The sequence below is a fragment of the Empidonax traillii genome, unplaced genomic scaffold, assembly GCF_003031625.1.
Source record: "Empidonax traillii isolate 1590-97213 ecotype Southwest subspecies unplaced genomic scaffold, ASM303162v1 scaffold644:size547830, whole genome shotgun sequence".
NCBI classification, from domain to species: domain Eukaryota; kingdom Metazoa; phylum Chordata; class Aves; order Passeriformes; family Tyrannidae; genus Empidonax; species Empidonax traillii.
The window spans coordinates 3,952-22,769 of NW_020955837.1; the positions used below are offsets into that span (position 1 = coordinate 3,952).

Below are 18,818 nucleotides of genomic sequence, written 5' to 3' on the forward strand. Positions count from 1 at the left end.
TGTACTAGAAGAATTAGTACTGGAATAAACAGAAAGGCCCCAGAATCAATTTCTGTCATCCCTATGGAATTGTCTTTCCATTGTAAGACCACAGGAAAGCAAGCAAATGCCTATCTGCACAACTCACTAATCCTTTGGATTAATTTTGTCTCTTTTCATGTGAGAAATTGCAAACATATATGGGGTGTATAGATATAGTAGAGCAGTAAAAGCCTCTAAAGATGGAGCCTAAAGCTGTGAGTATGAGCCTTCTTCCATACTTGAGCTGAAAGAAATACTGGGGGTAAATGAGAGGGCAATCTACCTGTACTTCATGACACGAAGGCTGAAGTCGCTGTGACAGGGTCCTACTATTCTGCTTCTTTGATGATGGAGAGAAGAAACTGTAGCCTAATCTGTTGGCACAAAGGAGAGAATTTGTTTCATGGTGGGCAATGGGGGCCTGGTATCTGGCATACAACTTGGGATTAGATCCAGGTTTGTTCCTTTACAATCCCACTCTTTACATACTTCTTAATATAGAAGCTACAGTACCTCAGGTGTGAAAGGCTGTTGAAAATTTTAGTGGTCAAACAACTAATTTCTCTAAGATCTGAGAACTCCAGCATCCATTCCTTCATGGGAGTGTGATTTGCCAAGTCCCAAATTAGTTTCAAAGTTTTCAGTCTTGAAAATATAGGACTGGGAATGCATGTTTCTGGTTTTGTTTTTGTTTTTGAGTTGGGGTTTTTTTGGGGGGGATGTTTATTTATTTAATTTTTGTGTATTAGGAATGGACAGACTGCATAGGTGGTTAAGCAAGTGACTATCAAGGACAAGAATATGACTGCTTGTTGCTGTGCTGGCAGGAGAAGTAAACAGAAATCAGGAGGCGGCACTGAAATTAATTGTCTACGTACAGGAGCAAATGTACTTCTTTGTGTCTTTTGTTTGTGAAGAAGTATGTTTTATTTGATAAGAACTACAACAGCCTAAAAAATAATGCAGTTTTAGAACAAATCTGCTGAAAGTTAAGCATTCTAAGGAATTTAAGTGCCCTATTTCCATGCCCAGATCAACAGAAACTCCAAGTCAATAGTAAACACATTGTTAGCTTTCTTGCAATAAATTTCTCCATTTGTTATCTCTTGACAAGCAATCATCCAAGATAAAGGAAAGTAAAGGAAAATATTTGAACTATTTACACACTAGTGAAGGTGGTGTCACTTTTTTTTTTTTTTTTTTTGCAAGACCAGGTTTGCTCCCAGCAAGTCATGTCCCCTAGGTCCTGCCAAAGTATGTGCTATCTTGGAGGATGAAGGGGGGAAGCCAAAACAAGTAGAATAAGCAAAACACTGTGTGGTGGAAGTGAAAAACATTCCACCACAGACCACCCAGCACTGATGCTATGCTGTACATAGGGGATCAGGAAAGAGCACAGTATTCTTGCAGTAACTGCATCCTCTAAAAGCGTTCTCTTTCACTCCTCTGGTACTTCTTCTCTGTGACAGTTCCTCAGAGTTCTGTTTCTTTTCTTGTTTCAGTGACAAAGAGAAGAATAATTAATTCTGGAGAAAAACTGTAACTTGCCATAAACGTCATGTCTCATAGCATGATTATCCTCTTTAGTTACTAAATAAAAGCCCATAAAGATTTATAAACCAGCCACAAAGATAACTAAAAAACTCCTTCCCATTTCCTATTCCCCTGGGCTCTCTGAGGCAGTGCTGTGGTCTCGCTGGCATGTAGTTTCTGCATATCCAACTGCTTCTCAGCTTATCAATATTGTATTAAGTGCTTATCAATATTATATCAATATTGTAGCCCAGAGTTGGGACAGCCTCTCGTTCCTCACTTCTCTGAAATCAGTGAACAACTTCTGATCAAAGAAACATAGAATATGTCAAGTTGGATGGGACCCACAAGGATCGTGGAGTCCAGCTCCCTGTTCCTCGTAGGACTGCCTATAAATAAACCATATGACTAAGAGCATTGTCCAGACACTTCTTGAACTCTTAAGAGGCATGGCACCATGACCACTTCCCTGGGAAAGATTGTTACAGTGACAAACCATCCTCTGGGTGAAGGTGACTTTTCCTAATGTCAAATCTAAACTTCCCCTGGTGCAGCTTTATTCCATATCTTCATGCCCTTACTGGTCACCATAGAGAGATCAACACCCCCTCCTACCCCCACTGAGGAAGTCGTAGTCTGTGATGAAGTCATCTCTCAGCCTTCTCTTCTCCAAGCTGAACATGCCACAGCTGAATAAGCTGACCTCAGCCACTCCTTGTAACTGTTGTCCTCAAGAGATTTCACCATCTTGGTCACCCTCCCCTGTACACACTCTGATAGTGTGATGTTCTTACACTGAGGCACCCAACACTGCACACAGTGCTTGAGGGGAGGCCACGCCAGTTCAGCGTAGAATAGGACAATCACCTCCCTCGACTGGCCTGTCATGCTTTGCCTGATGCACCCCAGAACCTGACTGGCCCTTTTGGCTTCCAGAGCACTGCTGACTCATATTCTACTTGCCATCAAACCAAACCCCCAGATCTCTTCCAGCAGGTCTGTTCTCCAGCTTCTTGTCCCCCCACTTCTATACATAACAAGGATTATCCTATCCCAGGTGCACTTGAAATACTCCAAAAGAAATGTGTTTGCTTAAACATGTTTTTATTATGATAAAAGGAGCATAAGAGTACAGCTGCAAGACCCATTATATATGGATGCATGAAGAAAATTTGAACAGCACACTGCCATATTTGGTCATGATGATTAAGCCAAAAAGATTTAAGGAGAAATATGAATTATAAGGTTCCTATAATGGATCTTCAGAAAGTGAGGAAGAGTCTTGCAGGATCAGGAGCAGAAAATAAAATCAATTACTTTGTCAGAGTCGGTATGGTATCAACCATACCTACTGGTGTGATAGTTTAAGGTTTACAGTGACTAATTCCAGAGAAGTCACCACAACATTTGTCCATAGAGAAATCTGGCTTAATTAGAAGTCTGCTCTTTTTTTTTTCTTTTCTTTTCTTTTTTGTTTTTTTTTTTTTCTTCCCCCATAAGACTTCAGCTGATAAAGTGGGTTGTGTTTTTTCTGTGTGATGATTTGGCACTATTATTATTGACTTGCACCAGGAACATCTCTGTTCATGCTCATACTTTCTTGGGGTCCAATTTTCATTCCATTAACTCTTCATGCATAAGTAAATAATCCTTCCTCTGCGGGAAGGAAAGGTAAAGGGCCTCTGTTTTCATGGCATAATTTCTCTGCCTTCTTTTTTTTTTTTTTTTTTAATAAAGCCTTCTGGTTTTAGACACTATGGATGAAAGAGAGAGTATGTGTTTCTTTTTACCCTTGATAACGCAGCATTTTGGGTCATGCTATGAAAGATAGAAACTCTTTCAGCTTCCCTATCTTTAAGGTAAATAGCATCTGCCAAAGAAGATGATACTGTTGCTTGGGTTGTGCTTGACCAAGAAGAGGAAAGGGTGGTCAGCCCTAAACTCTTCAGAGACACTTGTATCATCCACTCCAGCTCCAGTTGAGCCTTCCACCTTACTGCCTGCTTCATAGATTTCCACAAACACCTCATGGAAGGCCGAAGACACCTTCAGTCTCTCTGCTGAAGAGATACCAGACAGATTGGCTGATGAGCTGAACAGGTCGGTGATACCCAAGGATGTTAAGACAGATGTGAGGTTATATTTTTCCTCAATCTTCATGCGGGGGAGATAAACTTTAATTTTCCTTTCTTCCATCCTAGTAGAACTGGTCCACTCCTTGAGATTTTCAAAGGTGATTGCAGTCTCAAGCTGCAATGAGACAAGCAAATTTGATCTCTGAGATGACAACTTCTTTTGTGGCAATGCAGAACAGTTTGGTTGTTTTATTTTTCCTTAAACTGACTTCTCTTGTCATGATACATTTTCTAGGTGTATGCAGATTAATATCTCTAGAAGACAAAAGCTAATCTTCCTTTGCTGTCCTGCTTTCTATTTCTATCATAGGCTCACTGCCAATTAATTTTCTTCATCAAATGGCTATTCAGCAAATTTCACCAAAGGTCTTGCCTATTTATCTTCTTTTCTTTAGAAATGTGTTCCAAAAATCATTTAGTATGTATGAGTTGTCAGCTCTATCTACATTCAAGACTGTGAAGTAACCAGGTTTTAATGGTACCTAATTACTAATATCTGAACTGTCAGTTATTACTGAAGAAATTTAGTTGTGTTCAAATGCCTTTTTTTTTTTTGTAATTTAAATTCTTTGAGTTAGTGTAAAGTCATTTTGATGAACTCTGATTTATTATATCACTTTTCCTATTTAAACTGCAGTCCTCCTAATGGCAATATCCCATGACTGTATTCTGTTCATATCAACAATAGTATGTCATATACACTTTGCTTTCTGAAATTGCTTTAACCATTCCAGGACTCCTCATATTCAGTTTTCAGATACTTTAATTTTTGAAGGTATAAAGGAAGCATGTTGAATGCTGTCAAACCAAGCAATAATTATAAATAGTTAAGCTAACAAGAACTTCCCAGGAAGCTCATCAGTGTGCAGGAGTGGAGATATAATACCTTTGGAGTTCAAGCTGCTGGTGTAACAGCTGCTTATCTGAGAAGAATCTGTTCTGCAGTGACAAATATTTAACCCACTATAGCAGTTCCTTAAGCAATCCATGCTCATCACAAACTATTGGAGGACCACTGAGCTGCATGCTTGTATGCAACTATCCCATGTTGCCAGTATTCAGATCTGTGGCTTAAGACAACTTTCTTGTGAAGAGCTTTTCAGCACCTAAATTTCAGCATGTTTATGGTTTTCTGAAACCCTACTACCAGGGCCATACCTGCTCCAGGCCAGAGATGTCATCAGGCAACAGCACCCACAGGCTCAGCTTCCCACTGGCATACGGAAGCTCCAGGATCCTGATTTTCTCAGAAGTAATCTCTGCTACTTTAAATGAACCGATCTGGAACATCATCTGCACAGGTTTGCTTTCTTGCTGCAAAACCAAATAGTAGAGTTTTCACAAAGATCATTCCTAAAGTGTAGAAATGTCCGCTTATGGTTTAAAATGCTAATTGCTCTTGTTCAGGCAGAATGTATAACAGCTTGTCTACTCCCTTCATAAATTCTAAAAGATGACACCTTTAAGGTGATCCATGTGTACATACCTCAGTAATTCTGAATGGCACTGTCTGGGTCCCTTCATCCTTAAATGCCTTCTCCCACAATCCTTTGAAATAAATGGCATTGACAAGGACCATATCAGTCTCTGGATTCACAGAGCTTGGTTGAAGGATATTTTTGATCATTCCTATAAGGATACATAGGAAAAGATAACATGTGTAACGTATCTGTGTATAACACATCTTACTTGGCAGTCACAACGTTAAATCAAGGGTAAAGATTTTGTGGGGAGGAGAGTGTAGGGCAGGGACATGGGTTTGGTTTTGTATCTGTTATCTTGTACTTCCACAGCTGATTTGCTCACTGCTGTTGGCAATGGCTGGTTTTTTCCTTGCTATAAAGAGTTATAGTGAGGGATATAAGACCCAAAGATCTATCTACTTGTTGCAAAATGAGTATATTTTGTGACAATGGGAAGAACTATTGGAACCTTTTATCCCAGGATGGTCTCCAAATGTACAAAGCATATTTCAGTGTTGTCCCTTTTATCAGGACTGAAGTATTACATATCCACAAAGCCCCTACAGATAAAGAAAGTCTTCTAAAATGTGTGTGTGTGAGGAAAAAATATTCATTAAACGATAGTTCTATATCTGGGAGCTGATCTATTATCCAGGAGAAGGAGCAGAGGGAGAGGTTTTAGGGTTTTTTTCTCCTTCTCCTATGCTGTTCAAACATAGTGACAACTACCCATGCTGTTAGTTGGCTTCCTCTTACCATTTGTCTGACTTTCAACCCAGGAATTTATGAGCTCTCTGGCTTGTTCTGCAGCTGTTTGAAAGCTGATAGGTTCCAAGCCTCCCTTATACAGTTCCTTAATACACTGTAAGTATTCCTGCAAAGGAAGAATATGCCATTTTCAGAGAAGAATGTCAAAGCATTTTCCAAATGTAAAGTGCAAGAATGAAATTAGCAGATATTAATAATCTGCTTGTTAAGCCTAATCAGTAAGCCATTATTCTAGTTCATAAGCATCTTAAGATTTTACATTCATTGTTTCAAGCAACAGCATCTGCCCACATTTTAAAAAAATATTTTCCAGAACTGAGTTTGATTTTAAAATGGCATCCATTTCAGTTAAGTATGGTGGTTTTTTCCATTTTTCCCACTTTTAAAATTTTTATTTTTCAATGGTATTTCCCTCTACTTTCAAAGTAAATGTTCCTTTCAATGGAAAACTGTGGAATATTTTTGAGAGCCTGAAGTTATTTTTCAGTTTTGCTTTCAAATTGAGAAAACAGTTGGAGTTAACTTTTACTAACAGAAATTACCTTTATTAATTATACTTTGACTTGATTCCACAAAAAGATGCACAAACATCTTTTTGATTTGCCACATTTTTTCTCAAGACTTTCAAGGGCTGTGATAGAGAGAAGCTGAGAATCCTTTCTTCTATATGGAAGAAAATTTCGTTTGCAGAACCTAGACTTCTGACAGTGCTTTTTTGCATTACAGAAATGGAAATACATCCAGATCAGACATGGAAATACATTCAGATCAGATCTTAGAGCAACTCACCGACAGGATTGGGTACTTCTCTTCAGCATAAAGTCTACTGGCAATGCCGACTGTGTAGTTGTCACTTGGTTTGGTGATTTGGGTGAGTATGTCTTTAAGTGAAGTGTGGATGCTCAGAGATGTGCCACACTGTATCGTTGACAGGAATACAAATAAAAAGACAGATGATGTTATCCTAGTTTTAATAATTAGTAGGTTTTACATACTATGTGAAAGGAGTAGAGTAGTTCAGACACTTCTGCTTATAAAACTGTTTATCCCATGTGCCTGCTTGCTATATATGATGATATAGTATTTTTGTAATATGTGCAATTCCGTGCTGGTTTTCTACTGTAATTTCCTCATAGCTTTCTCAGGGAGACTCTTAATTACCTGCTACAGTAGTGTAGCTCCAGTAGGTCAGGTAAGTTTTCCTCCATGCCCAACCAGTCCCATTAATCCAGTAACATCTGGCTACCTTGCCTAATCATACAAATATCTGTAATTTTACCCTTTTTTCCCAATATTATGCTAATGGATTTCATTTTATGCTTGTTCTGAATCCTCAGTTACCTGCCTTCTCCATCTATTCTTATGAATGTAGTGTTCCCCCAAATGCTGGATGCAGAGCACCAGCTTCTTACTGGAGAAGTGTTGGAACTGCTGAGAGACTGCTTTATCTGATAGTTTTTGCTCCCAGGAGAAAGTGACAGAGAAGGAGATGGATTTTTTCTGTACCTGAGATTCAATACTCTCTCCAAACCCCGGGATTTTATCGAAGTGAACAGCCTGTAATTGAGAATAACAGCAGTTGAAATAACAGGGGTGACAAGGAAAAGGTTATGCAACTGAGATTAACACATAAGATGTGAAGCAAATGCTTTGGCTAGCTGAGAAGCTGGATGACTTAAAAAGTGCAATCCATCTGTACCATCTGTGAATAGCCATGCCTGCTGCTGCCTGCTGGATGATTTTTTTGCTATTGAACATCTAGGAATCAGCTCCAGTGTGTGCTATTATTAATACCGATTCTTCTAGGTAACAAGCCAGCCACTCTCTATGGAAGTAGTGAGAGCTGTAGGAAATACATGGAACACTTCTCAGTCTGGAGATATTTTGGCTCTTTCCCTGGACATTTTGTTTCCTTTCCTTACTCCAAACAAAGGACCACTATAATGTGTTGTTCTCTTTGAAGATACTATTGCTAACAATGTTAAAATTTAAATCTGGGGGTTTGAGGTGGCCACAGCTTTTGATAACTCTGGATGTACATTTTTTTAACCTCTGATCTACGCAAGGGACACTATATCATTAAGTGCTGTGAGTCTGTTGAGCAGCAGGAGGGTTTAAATCCTTAACTGTAGCCTCACCTTTTCTATCTGAGCCTTGGTGTTGTCTCTTGCTCCTAGGTAGACCATGGACAGAGCTGAAATGATGGTCACAGGGGAGTAGATGATGTTCTCCCGGGCATGCTGGATTCTCAGCTCTTTGAATATATCACAACAAAACTCCGTGCTTACTGGACCGATGGAGCCCATCTTGAAACCGGTATTGTCTAGAGCAGAAGTACAATAACAATATAATGGCATAGCACACAAACACAGCATGTTTAATAGCAGTTTTTGAGCCATGAAATATAAACAAGTGGTTTTGAAATCATTCTGTGGTTACATACCTACTGCTATGCTCACCTCTCATGTATGTTAGGAACTATGAATTCATAAATCTGTTTCTTTATGCATTTGTGTCCCATTGCCCTTTTGTAACAGTTCCTCTGAGGTCTTAAGTCTGTTTACCTTTTCAAAGCAGTCAAACAACAGTTGCCTGTACTTATTTAATTCACTGAAGCATAGAATTCCTTAATACTTTGTAGTAGCTTTGATGAAAACAAGAAAATACTGTCTCTGATATACTTGCAAAGCTGGAAATTTAAGTGCAAATTATGTTAGACTTGCTCTAATTTTGGACAGATATAAGTAAAATCAGAGGCTGGCTGGCTATTTTTGTTTTCTAAAAATAAATGCAGTAAAATATCTATTTGTTGCACAGTACTTACTGTCAGTAGATCTTCACAGGCCTGTGGTTTTACCTTTGTTTTAGTAATGGAAGTATGAATAGGCAATATAATTTGTCTAAGGTACAAAGTCTAGGAGCTAGACTGATGCTCAAAATTTGTGTTTCATCCTATTGTGCTTTCAGATACAGCGTGCTTTGCTTAAATATACTATACTATACTTCAAACTTTCTGAGAAATTAAATTGTGTTAGTGACATTCAGGTAGAGAGAGAGAAGAGAGGCAGATACGATAAAATAGCTATATGTACCATAATTTAGCACAATTAAACAAATATTTGTTTGCGACATAGACCAGTAAAAGCCTTATGTTTATTTCTGTCTGAGGCTGCTATAAAGTGATGGATGGTACAAGTCCTGTCTAGCCACTGTGCTTACATAAAGCACAACTTCTCAGGTCAGCATGGATTTAGCTTCCATCTTGTGATTTACAGGAATTTTGAAAGTTTACTGTTTTTCAAAATCCAGCCTCTTATGCAGGAGCTAAATGCTGAGATCTCAAGTTTATCTTTGTAGTCTTAAACTCTAATGAGAGTTTTTTGTGACTGTGCTCCTGGATATATGCATACACTCACACACAGATTTCTCTCACTTTCCTTTCTGTATACGTGTTCCCATTTGTAGGTTATTTAAGAACTGTACATCTGTACACTTTTTATCTTTTACAGTGTTCACCAGCTGTATTTTTCAGGGATTCAACTGTTAGAGAAATTTCACACTAAAATAAACTTATCAAATTCACTGAATGGCACAGTTTTGCTCTCAGTGCACTCTATTGAAACCAGAGGTCAACCAAGCAAACTTATTATTTGACTGCCAAAATCAAACTTAAAGAGATACTGAATGGAAGGATAAGATGCTCTGAAATAAAATCGTATTTTAAGCACAAAATAATATTTGAAGCACAAATAATAACTTTTAAAAAATCTCCCCAAAAATCCCAAATACTCAGATTTTACACATAATAAAATAGTGTGGAATGCATGCACAAAAGTGAGACTTGTAGAGACTATGATGTAAATATTCTATCCTAAAAAATGCTTTCTAGAGCGAAGATGTCAAATACAAAACAATATCTACTTTCTTTTTAAGTTTTGTCATAAACCTGAAATAATATAGTAAGAAAGTAAATTTTCCTAGAGAGATGCTTACCTTTTGAGTTTCGGCACCAAAGGGAATACAGCTTTCCAGCTGTATGTAGACATACTGGCTGAGCCCTTGGGAATTTATACAGTCTGAACTGTGAGCCACCCACTGCTGCCTTTCAGAAGTTTGACCTTCGACACCATAAAAATAATTTAATGATATTAGGTCAGTTTTTGTTTCAGTGGGTTTGTTTCTATTGAAGGGTGAGCAAATATTAGTTTTTATTCTGTATAACAGTACTTTCCATCAGTACATCAGGACCATTAGGCTGAAGAAAAAACTGGGAAATAATGCTCGTGTTCCTTAAAGCCTCATTTGCAGCTAGGTACTGGGATGGCAGTAAAAACAAAAAAATGTGAACAACTTAGTGGTGGAGCACACAATTAGCAGTTGTTAGTCAACCTGTCAATATCAGTCAAGTTCTTATTCTGGTTGTAGTAACAGACCAGAACTCTCTCTGTGAATTAATCCTTTCTGAATGGACAAAATGCAGCTGAGTCATGCCAAACAGAAGCAAAGGAGAACAGGTCTTGGCCTATTACTCTACTAATAAAACTGTTGAAATAAAGAAGGGTGCATGTGAGAAAACCAGTTAAGATGAAAGTGAAAAACAGGATCATTTTCTTTGAAGAGCTGGGATGTTTTAAAAAAATCTTTTAGTGAGTGTGGTTTTACAGCAAATTAGTTTATTCTCAGGGGTTTAATAGCAAAACATAGCTTTAGACAAAGTAAAAATACTCAATTCCAAATGTGTCTGTACTAACTTAATGACCTCACAGAGGACAGAGGAACTGTGAAATCCAGCTAGAGGAGTGTTCATGCTCTGTGGGACAACCATAATATACAATAGCAAATATATTTCAATTATAAAAACATTTCAGTTATAAAAGCTATTGTTCTGTATTGAAATAATAGAATGGACAAACAGTAAAGAAACCATTTTGACCTCTACAAAGTACTATGTGATTTAAAAAAGGGAGGAGGGGAAATCCCAAAGCCTGTATGACATAAGTCTTTTCAACATATTGGACATGGCTATGATCTCTGTAAAGAAGAGGTAGGTTCCTGTACTGCTGTCAGAAGTTTAGGCAGTGCAGTGTTCTTTATCTCAGTCTGCTTCATTTTGTAAAAATAAACATAGTATAGAAATTTACATTCTCTTTGGCAGTGGAGTTGTTATCACCAAGGCAGTCTGAGGGCTTAAGCAAGGCAAGATTGTAGTGGAAGTGTTATTTTTCATTAGATCTCTACTCCATAGGTATCAACTAAGTGTTTTGGTTTAGTTTGGGCATTATTTTTGTTTTCCCACAGATAGTCTGACAGATAGATATCTATACTTAAGCACAGAATAATTCTTTTTTTTTCTTTTTAAGTCAGGCCTACTACTTCTGTTTCAGCCTTTAAGAAGGCTTAAAAAGCTTGTCTGTTTTTTCTGATGATAGAAGTGCTTCTCAAAAAAAACCTTGTCCCTACCTATAAGGTATATATTGGTATGTGGCTGGAGAAAAGGAATGGAGAATGAGTCTTCCAGGTGCACTGTCAATCAAAAATCTTCACTATCTGTTCTGTCAAACACCAAAACCAAGTTGTGTGTGTTTATTCTACTCAGTGCTTCATATCTGTTTGTTAATATACAGATCAATGTAGATCAGATGGTCCTGACACACTGTAATATCCCAGTGACATAAAAGGAAAAGAAGGATAGTTTGGCCTCTCACCACGGCAAGGAACTGTTGACCAGACAGTCAGATGCTGGAGAAGACATCTAGCCTTAAAGGGATGCTTCCAGATACTTTACAGTGTCTGGATGATGCCCTTAGTCATATGGCTTATATACAGGTAGTCCTGCAAGGGGGGACTTGATGATCCCTTTCAATTTGAGATATTCTATGATTCTTTGAATCTATGTGTTTACACCTAATAAGCTGTTTTCTCGCACTGTTTAGAGTGAGCCTTGGATTTCTGCCACTCTTTTCAGTTTTTATACCTTTTTTATTCTGGGCCACTTTGTGTTCGCAGGGGTTTAGTTCTACTTCTACCACACTGGTCTTCCATTGCTGCAAGTAAGAGTTGGCTAGTATATTTAACTCAGTGAAATCTACCGTTCAAATGTCCTTCAAGCCTCTCTGCTAGACAACCATGATCCCCTTTGCCTTAATCTGGCCTCTCATACATGAATTGCAGAAGTTACCAGACCTGTGTCACAAGCCCAGCTCAACATATATGGCCTGTATTTTAGTACTTACAAACACGTCCGGCAAGCAGCTGCAATTTTGTTGGTGATAATTTTTTTCACGCCATCACACTACAAGTATAGACTTAAAATTATTCCAATGGTGGGGGTTTTTTATATGTGGTGAACTTGACTTCTATGTAGTGTCTTGGTTCCAGATATGCAGAACAAGCTTTGCTTGTTTTTGATGCAGAGTTTTGTTTCATGAGTTATATATATATATATATATATATTTATTTATATATATATATATTTGCTCCAAGAATTGGAGTTTCAGGTTCAGAACACATCCACAATAAGCAAGTACATGGAGGATAGTAAGTTCTGCTTTTATAACATTAGATAAAGGGATGCTGTGCTCTTTCTAAGGGGTCTCTTGTGGTTTTCTGTGCTCAAACTGATAATTAGTGCCAAGCCACTTTTAAGCAACTGAGTATACCCATGAGCAAACTGAGAATTAGATCAGAGCAGACCATCAGCACAGCATCAACACATGGTGGTCTTGTACAGTCTTCTGGACATGGGGTCTATAGAGAGTAAGCAAACCTTCCTGCAGTTGAAGATTACCTGGGACACTGGCAATGGATTGCCCTGTCCAACGCAGCTGTGAAAGCAGTACAAACAGTTCAGTCTCACATCCTTGTTTGACAGTGTTTGTCCCAAGAAAGAGGTCAGCTAAGGCTCTGCTGCCCTTTCTTCTGCCGGGCATTTAATTGTGGAGCTGTCCCTAAACCAACAGACTCTTGAGTACCTGAGGCGTGAACAACTGAGAGTGTAAAAGGTACTTCATATTCAAAAGGATATGAAGTCCAGGTCAGCTCACAGACCAAAGCCTCTCATTCAATCACAAAAACCTATGCAGAACTCAAGATTTTGTTCTCCTCCTTGTTCCTGCTCTTTTGCCAGTAGGAAGGAGCATTTTGTGTTTGTCTTCATTTTACATAGTGACTCTGGAAGCTGTCTTTCAATCGGGGCAGAGGTAACCATTCATTTACAAATCATTTATCAATTGTAGCTGCCTGTCTAACTGGTTATCATTGTAGACCTGGGTGCTGTAGCTATCAGTGATGACTTCATTCTCAATTGTTCTGTGGGACTGTTTTTTCCCCAGTACAAAGCATACAAGGTGTGTGGTCAAGCTCCTTCAAAGAGGTGCTCATAGCCCACATGGCACCTTTCTGCAGCAGCTCTTTGCCATTCTGGAGATGTACATTGTTGCCTGCAGTGCTGCCTTGATCTCTCACAGGCTGTGATGGAACATTTGTCTTAATTGTCATTGCAATATCCCATATGACGTTTCACATTGCTCGGACTTCACTGTATAGCTGATGATTTCTTAATGCTCCCCCACGGATATTTGATCTGACATAGATTCATTTGACCTTCATGGTGTAACTTTCAGTGGTCATATCCCACAGGCCAGCAGTGGTTTGGATGGCAGCATTTGTCTCAGATCCTTGCTATGGCTGAATGAGTTTTAGCCTCACATACGTGCAAAGCCTTTCACTTTCCACATACCTTGCTGTGGAAGCAATATACAGTGTCTCTGATGATGAAGGTGCCTTCATACTGCCTGAACTCAAATGTTAAAAGAAAACATACAAGAGTTGAAAGCAAGGAGAATCCATCAGGCAAGAGTATAGGAGCTTTTCCCATGCACGAAAGGGTGAAATTTGAGAAGCAAAAATTGTTCTGGAGGGAAAGCTGACAAGGGATGTGAAGGGCTGTAAAAAAAAATCTTCTTTAGCTATAATAGCAAAAAGACTAAGGAAAAGTCAGAATGATTGGAGAAGGTTCATGATGATTCGAAAAAATTACTAATTTTCAGAAAAAGAAAACTAAGGAGACTACAGGTCTCTGCAGCCCCTGAAAAGGTGTAGTATACTACTGCAAGGCACTAAGAGTTAGTTTTCATTATTATCTGCATCAAGAAAGATACTCAGACTCTGTAAGATATTGTTTAAAATACCATTTATTGCAGCTAACATTAGAAGGAAAAAGGATAATATAGGTTACATTCCCTCAACCCTAAGTTGTGCAATATTTGAGAGACGACCAGTCGAGGAATGGCATGCAGTGCAGGAGCCATCCATGGAGATAGGTGTTCACTGACACTTTGGTCTTTAGAGCTCTTGCAGAAATTTTTAAAGAAGAAAATAATTAATTTCTACTGCGAAACAAAATGATGTTCATGAAAACTTGCCACTTCACTTTACAATATATACGAAGACACAGGGGTTGCAGTCACTCATGCCAAACCTGCAGGTTCCTTCCCTCTGGCTTGCATGCAAAGTTCATCCAGCCCAGGGCCACGTGCAGCCCAGCACAGGAGGGAGAGCCAACCTATATGCTCGGCAAGCACAGGCCTGTGCTTTCTTCTGTCAATTGTTGCATGGGTCACTAGCACCTTGATGGGCAGTTGTATTCAAGTTCAAATCCTTAGAGAAGGCTTCAAAGCAAAGCATCCTGGGAGCATTTTGAGACATGTAAAGGAACAAAAGATGATGGTAAAAAAGGGCACAGATTTTCCAAGGGCAAATCACTCCTGACCAGCCTCATTGGCTTCTTAGGATGGGATGGCTTGTTCTATCTACAGGAGAAAAGCAGTCCTATACCCTGACTTCAGTAAGGCCTTCCAAATGATCTCCCAGGATCCCCCTGTCACCAGATTGGAGAGTTATAGGCCGAGCAAGCAGGCAATATTTTTGGTGTAAAGTTAGCTGGATTGTCAGGAGCAGCAAGAGCAGGGTTGTTCCATGAGGACAGTGAGCTGGGCCAAGGGTCACCCCCAGCACGGGCAGAACCCTCAACAACCAGTGCCACACTACAATATCTCACCACAGGGAAGCCAAACCAAATGCCAGTAACAGGGTCCATCAACAGCTATGGGCACAGCAAGAGAAGAACCAGGACCAGGGTCCATTTACAGAGGCTGGGGGCAGGGAACAATGAGAGCTGGCTGCTGGCTGTGGGATGGGAGACTCACTGACCGGTGTCCAGCCCCAGAGCATCTGAGCAAGGGAAAGAGGACAGACTCTGAAATGGTGACAGGTCCAACCAACCCTGCAGATCATAAGGCAATATAGCAACAGGGCAGGTCCAAAGCTGGGAAGTCATTTCCACAAATGAGGGCTGGGATCAGATACAGTGACTACCAGGGAAGTCCATAGTGACAGAGCAGGCTCAAAGTCAAGCCAGGAAATCAGTCTGCAAATTGTGATCAAGAGGTCCCATGACCAGGCAGGGCAAGGCTGTGGAGAACAAGAGAACAACCCCAATGTGGTGTTGCTAGTGCAAGGGCTGATGGCTCCAGGAAGGTAACATGAAATCCTGAGCTGTGGGCAGGTGGGTGATGTCCTACAGGAGGTTAGGGCCAGTGAGGGCTCAGACCAGCAGCCTCCCCTCCAAGAACGGTGTGTCCTTGCTCCTTAGAGGGACCTGAGCTAAGGAGAGACATGCTTTAGAGTGACTTGACATGTCCCAGCCCTTCACATACTTAAATCATAGACTGGTGCTCAAGGTTCTGAAAGATATTTTTTTGTTTATAACAGTCGAGAGCTGGTGGAGTCACTGTCCCTGAAGGTGTTCAAGAAAGGACTGGATGTGGCACTTAGCGCTCTGGTCTACTTGACAAGGTGGTGATTGGTCAAAGGTTGGACTCAATGATCTTAGAGGTCTTTTCCAACCTAAATGATTCTGTGATTCTGTGACTCACTTTAGAGTGACCCCATGGCTGAGGGATATTGGTCGGTTGTTTCAGTGGACATAGAGCCAAGGCAGGGACAGTGGATCGGAGAGAGACATGGCATGGGAGCTGAGTGAGGTATGGCCCCAGAAGCTGGCAGGAACAAGCCAGGGAAAGGAGGGTCTGGCTGGGTGGAAGGGGGCTAGAAGCCTGGGTCTGAGTAACAGATGAGGACGGTGGGGAGATCAAGAAGATTTGTAAGGACAAGGCCCTGCGTGACCAGAGACTCGGGCTCCTCAGTGCTTGACAGAGGGCTCAGAGAGGCCTGAGGCTCACTGCAGTGGAGCAGCAAGGACCAGCTTCTCTCCAGAGAGGGACAAACCAGGAGGCAAAGGGGATCCCACAGCTGGCAGCACAGCAGCCCCACCGTCCAGGGCTCAGCAGCTGAGCAGAGCAGGCCCAGAGATCACAGGCAGTCCAGGTCCTAAGACACACCACAAAGTCAGCTCACACATCAGAGCTAGGTCCAGGTCCACTGATCACAAGGCAGGGCCAAGGTCACACTAGGAGTCCTTGGCCAGGAATGGGCACAGCTGTGTTTGAACTGGAGACTGATATCCAGCTGGTGTAACACAGAGAAGAACTGAAAGTCCAGCGTATAGCTTAGAACTCCTATGCCCATAGATGTGGAGGGAGCCTCCAAATAAGGCTAACCAGGACGATTAAAGCTCTTTAGTGCACTCAGAGCTCTGTCATCCACTTATAAGCAAAAGAGATGGGCTGGAGACAGGGCTACAAGTCTGAGGTCTTTAAGGAAGCAGGCCTAGGGATGGGCATCAGCAGTGCACTTTAGGCAGGGACTGAAGTGCTCAGGTTAGGCTGAAATAGACTTCTCTTGTGGGCAACAGCCTTGACCTGGGGAATTTCACATAGTTTCTTGCTGATGAACATAATTTTTTTTGTTGTTGTTGATAGGGGTATTGACCAAAACCATTGTAACAACCTATGAAACAAACACACATTTCATCCTGCTTCCCCACACTCAACTTCAGTCCAAAAAGTCTTCTCTGCTTATTAGTTTCAGCTTCCCAGTGCTTCCCAGTCCCTTTGGTGTAGCAGCAGGCAATGGGGTTGGTATATAACTGTTTCTATCTGCCAGTTGCTCACTTTTATCCTGTGAAAAAAAGGGTAAAATAGTCTGCTCCCCAGGCTGCAGTTCCACAGCAATGTCCTTGCTTCAGCCTTTCAGGAGTGTCATTACCCTGACGTAGGTTGCCTGTGGCTGCAGTCCTTCAGAGGTGCCTCCCAAGAGTGTGCCTTTATTTGAGCTCTTAATAACATCTCCTTCCACGTGTCTTTTGTTTTGTTTCTCTAAACACGTTTCTCTAAATACATTTCTCACATTTCTCTTGCCACACTTTCTTAAATAGACTTGAGCAGAGGTGCCATGTGCTCCTCTACTGAAAATTCAGCATACAATGAGTTCTTTTCATTCATCACACAGCCTGCTGCAACTGGCAGAGGATAGTTCATGTCCTCCTCTCACAAAACCCATGCCTAGTACCAAAGTGGTGCCAGTACCCAGTACAGGCTCCATACCCACATGCAGAGGGTGTTAGGGAAATCTCCTGCTGGGGCTGGTCACAATGTCATGGTTCTGACACTGGCCATTTAGTCCTGGAAGTTAAATAGGTGATAGTATTTTCTATATATTTATTACCTCTCAATGGATTTCTTTTCCATGGTTTTGTCCAATCTCCTTCTAAAATCATGTAAAATTTTATCTCCAGCATTCTTTGACTATGAGTTCCATCATTCAGATACCTGTTTGTTGTCAGCTACCTCTGTCTTCTGGGGGTTTTTTAACCGCTTTCTACTAACTTCTTTTAATACCATTACGTTCCTGTGTCTGAAGGTATACTGAATAGCTGATCTCTATCACTGTCTTCATATCATTCAGGACTTCAGAAACCTCTACTGTTGAAAATATCATTCCTCTCCTAGGAGTTTGACTGCCTGAGCTTAGTCACATCTAAAGCAACTGCCAAGCTTTGGATCAGAGTACTGTTTGTGACAGAGCTATGAGATGCCTCCATGGCGTTGCCTATATCCCCCTCACTTGAAAGAAGGATTTAAACTGAGTCTTTTGATTGCAGTCCTTGCCAGCTTTCATTGCCTGTGCCTGGCCATGAACCTCACCAAAATGGACCCTGTAATGTACTACTGCAAGTATTTATTTTGGACACTAGGAAGAAAATTATTAAAGTGCACTTTTTTTATTGGAAATAAAATGAGAGGCAAAAAGGAGATAGCATAGATAATTTCCCTTCCAATGCTAGGAACCCCAAGCAGTGCAGCACTGGATGAATCTTTATTCAGGGCACAGAACACTTCATATCCTGTGCATGCAGAGGTTATCTGGTTGTGTGATCTTTGCAGTTTTATAGGTATGTTCTTAGAAGTAAACAACTCTTTGTCATTTATGATTTCTACTGATGAATAACAGTATGACAGAATCACAGAATCACACAATATACTGAGTTTGAAGGGACCCACAAGGATCATCAAGTCCAATCCACAGCCCTGCACAGGACCATCCCCAAGAGACACACCATGTGCCTGAGAGTATCATCCAAAGGCTTCTTGAACTCTGTCAGGCTTGATGCTGTGACCACTTCCCTGGAGAGCCTGGTCAGTGCCCAACCACCCCTTTGCATGAAGACCCTTTTTCTGGTATCTAACCTAAGCCTCCCCTGACACAACTTCAGGTCATTTCCTCGGGTACTGTCATTGGTCACCACAGAGAAGAGATTAGTGTCTGTCCCTCCTCTTCCTCTCATGAGGAAGCTGTAGACTGCAATGAGGTCAAGGGTGTGCTGGCAGCATCATCACCAGGTGCCAGTTTGGGAGCATCTACAAACTTCTCCATTGACATTAGCAGTTAAAGTTTAGCCTGCAGCCACATGATGTGTTCAGCACAGAATAGTCCAGTA

General features: G+C 40.7%; 1 protein-coding gene across 1 annotated transcript; it reads right to left on the bottom strand.

Annotated features, from left to right (window-relative positions):
- Positions 1-3,052: 3,052 nt before the first annotated feature.
- LOC114065314 (ovalbumin-like) lies at positions 3,053-9,991 on the bottom strand. The gene is made up of 8 exons (XM_027899120.1): positions 9,914-9,991; positions 8,059-8,243; positions 7,427-7,477; positions 6,710-6,838; positions 5,909-6,026; positions 5,176-5,318; positions 4,848-5,003; positions 3,053-3,804 (listed from the first exon to the last, which is right to left on the bottom strand). Exons 2-8 carry the CDS (start codon positions 8,224-8,226, stop codon positions 3,409-3,411), a joined length of 1,161 nt encoding a protein of 386 aa, XP_027754921.1. The 5' UTR covers positions 8,227-8,243; positions 9,914-9,991; the 3' UTR covers positions 3,053-3,408.
- Positions 9,992-18,818: the final 8,827 nt, after the last annotated feature.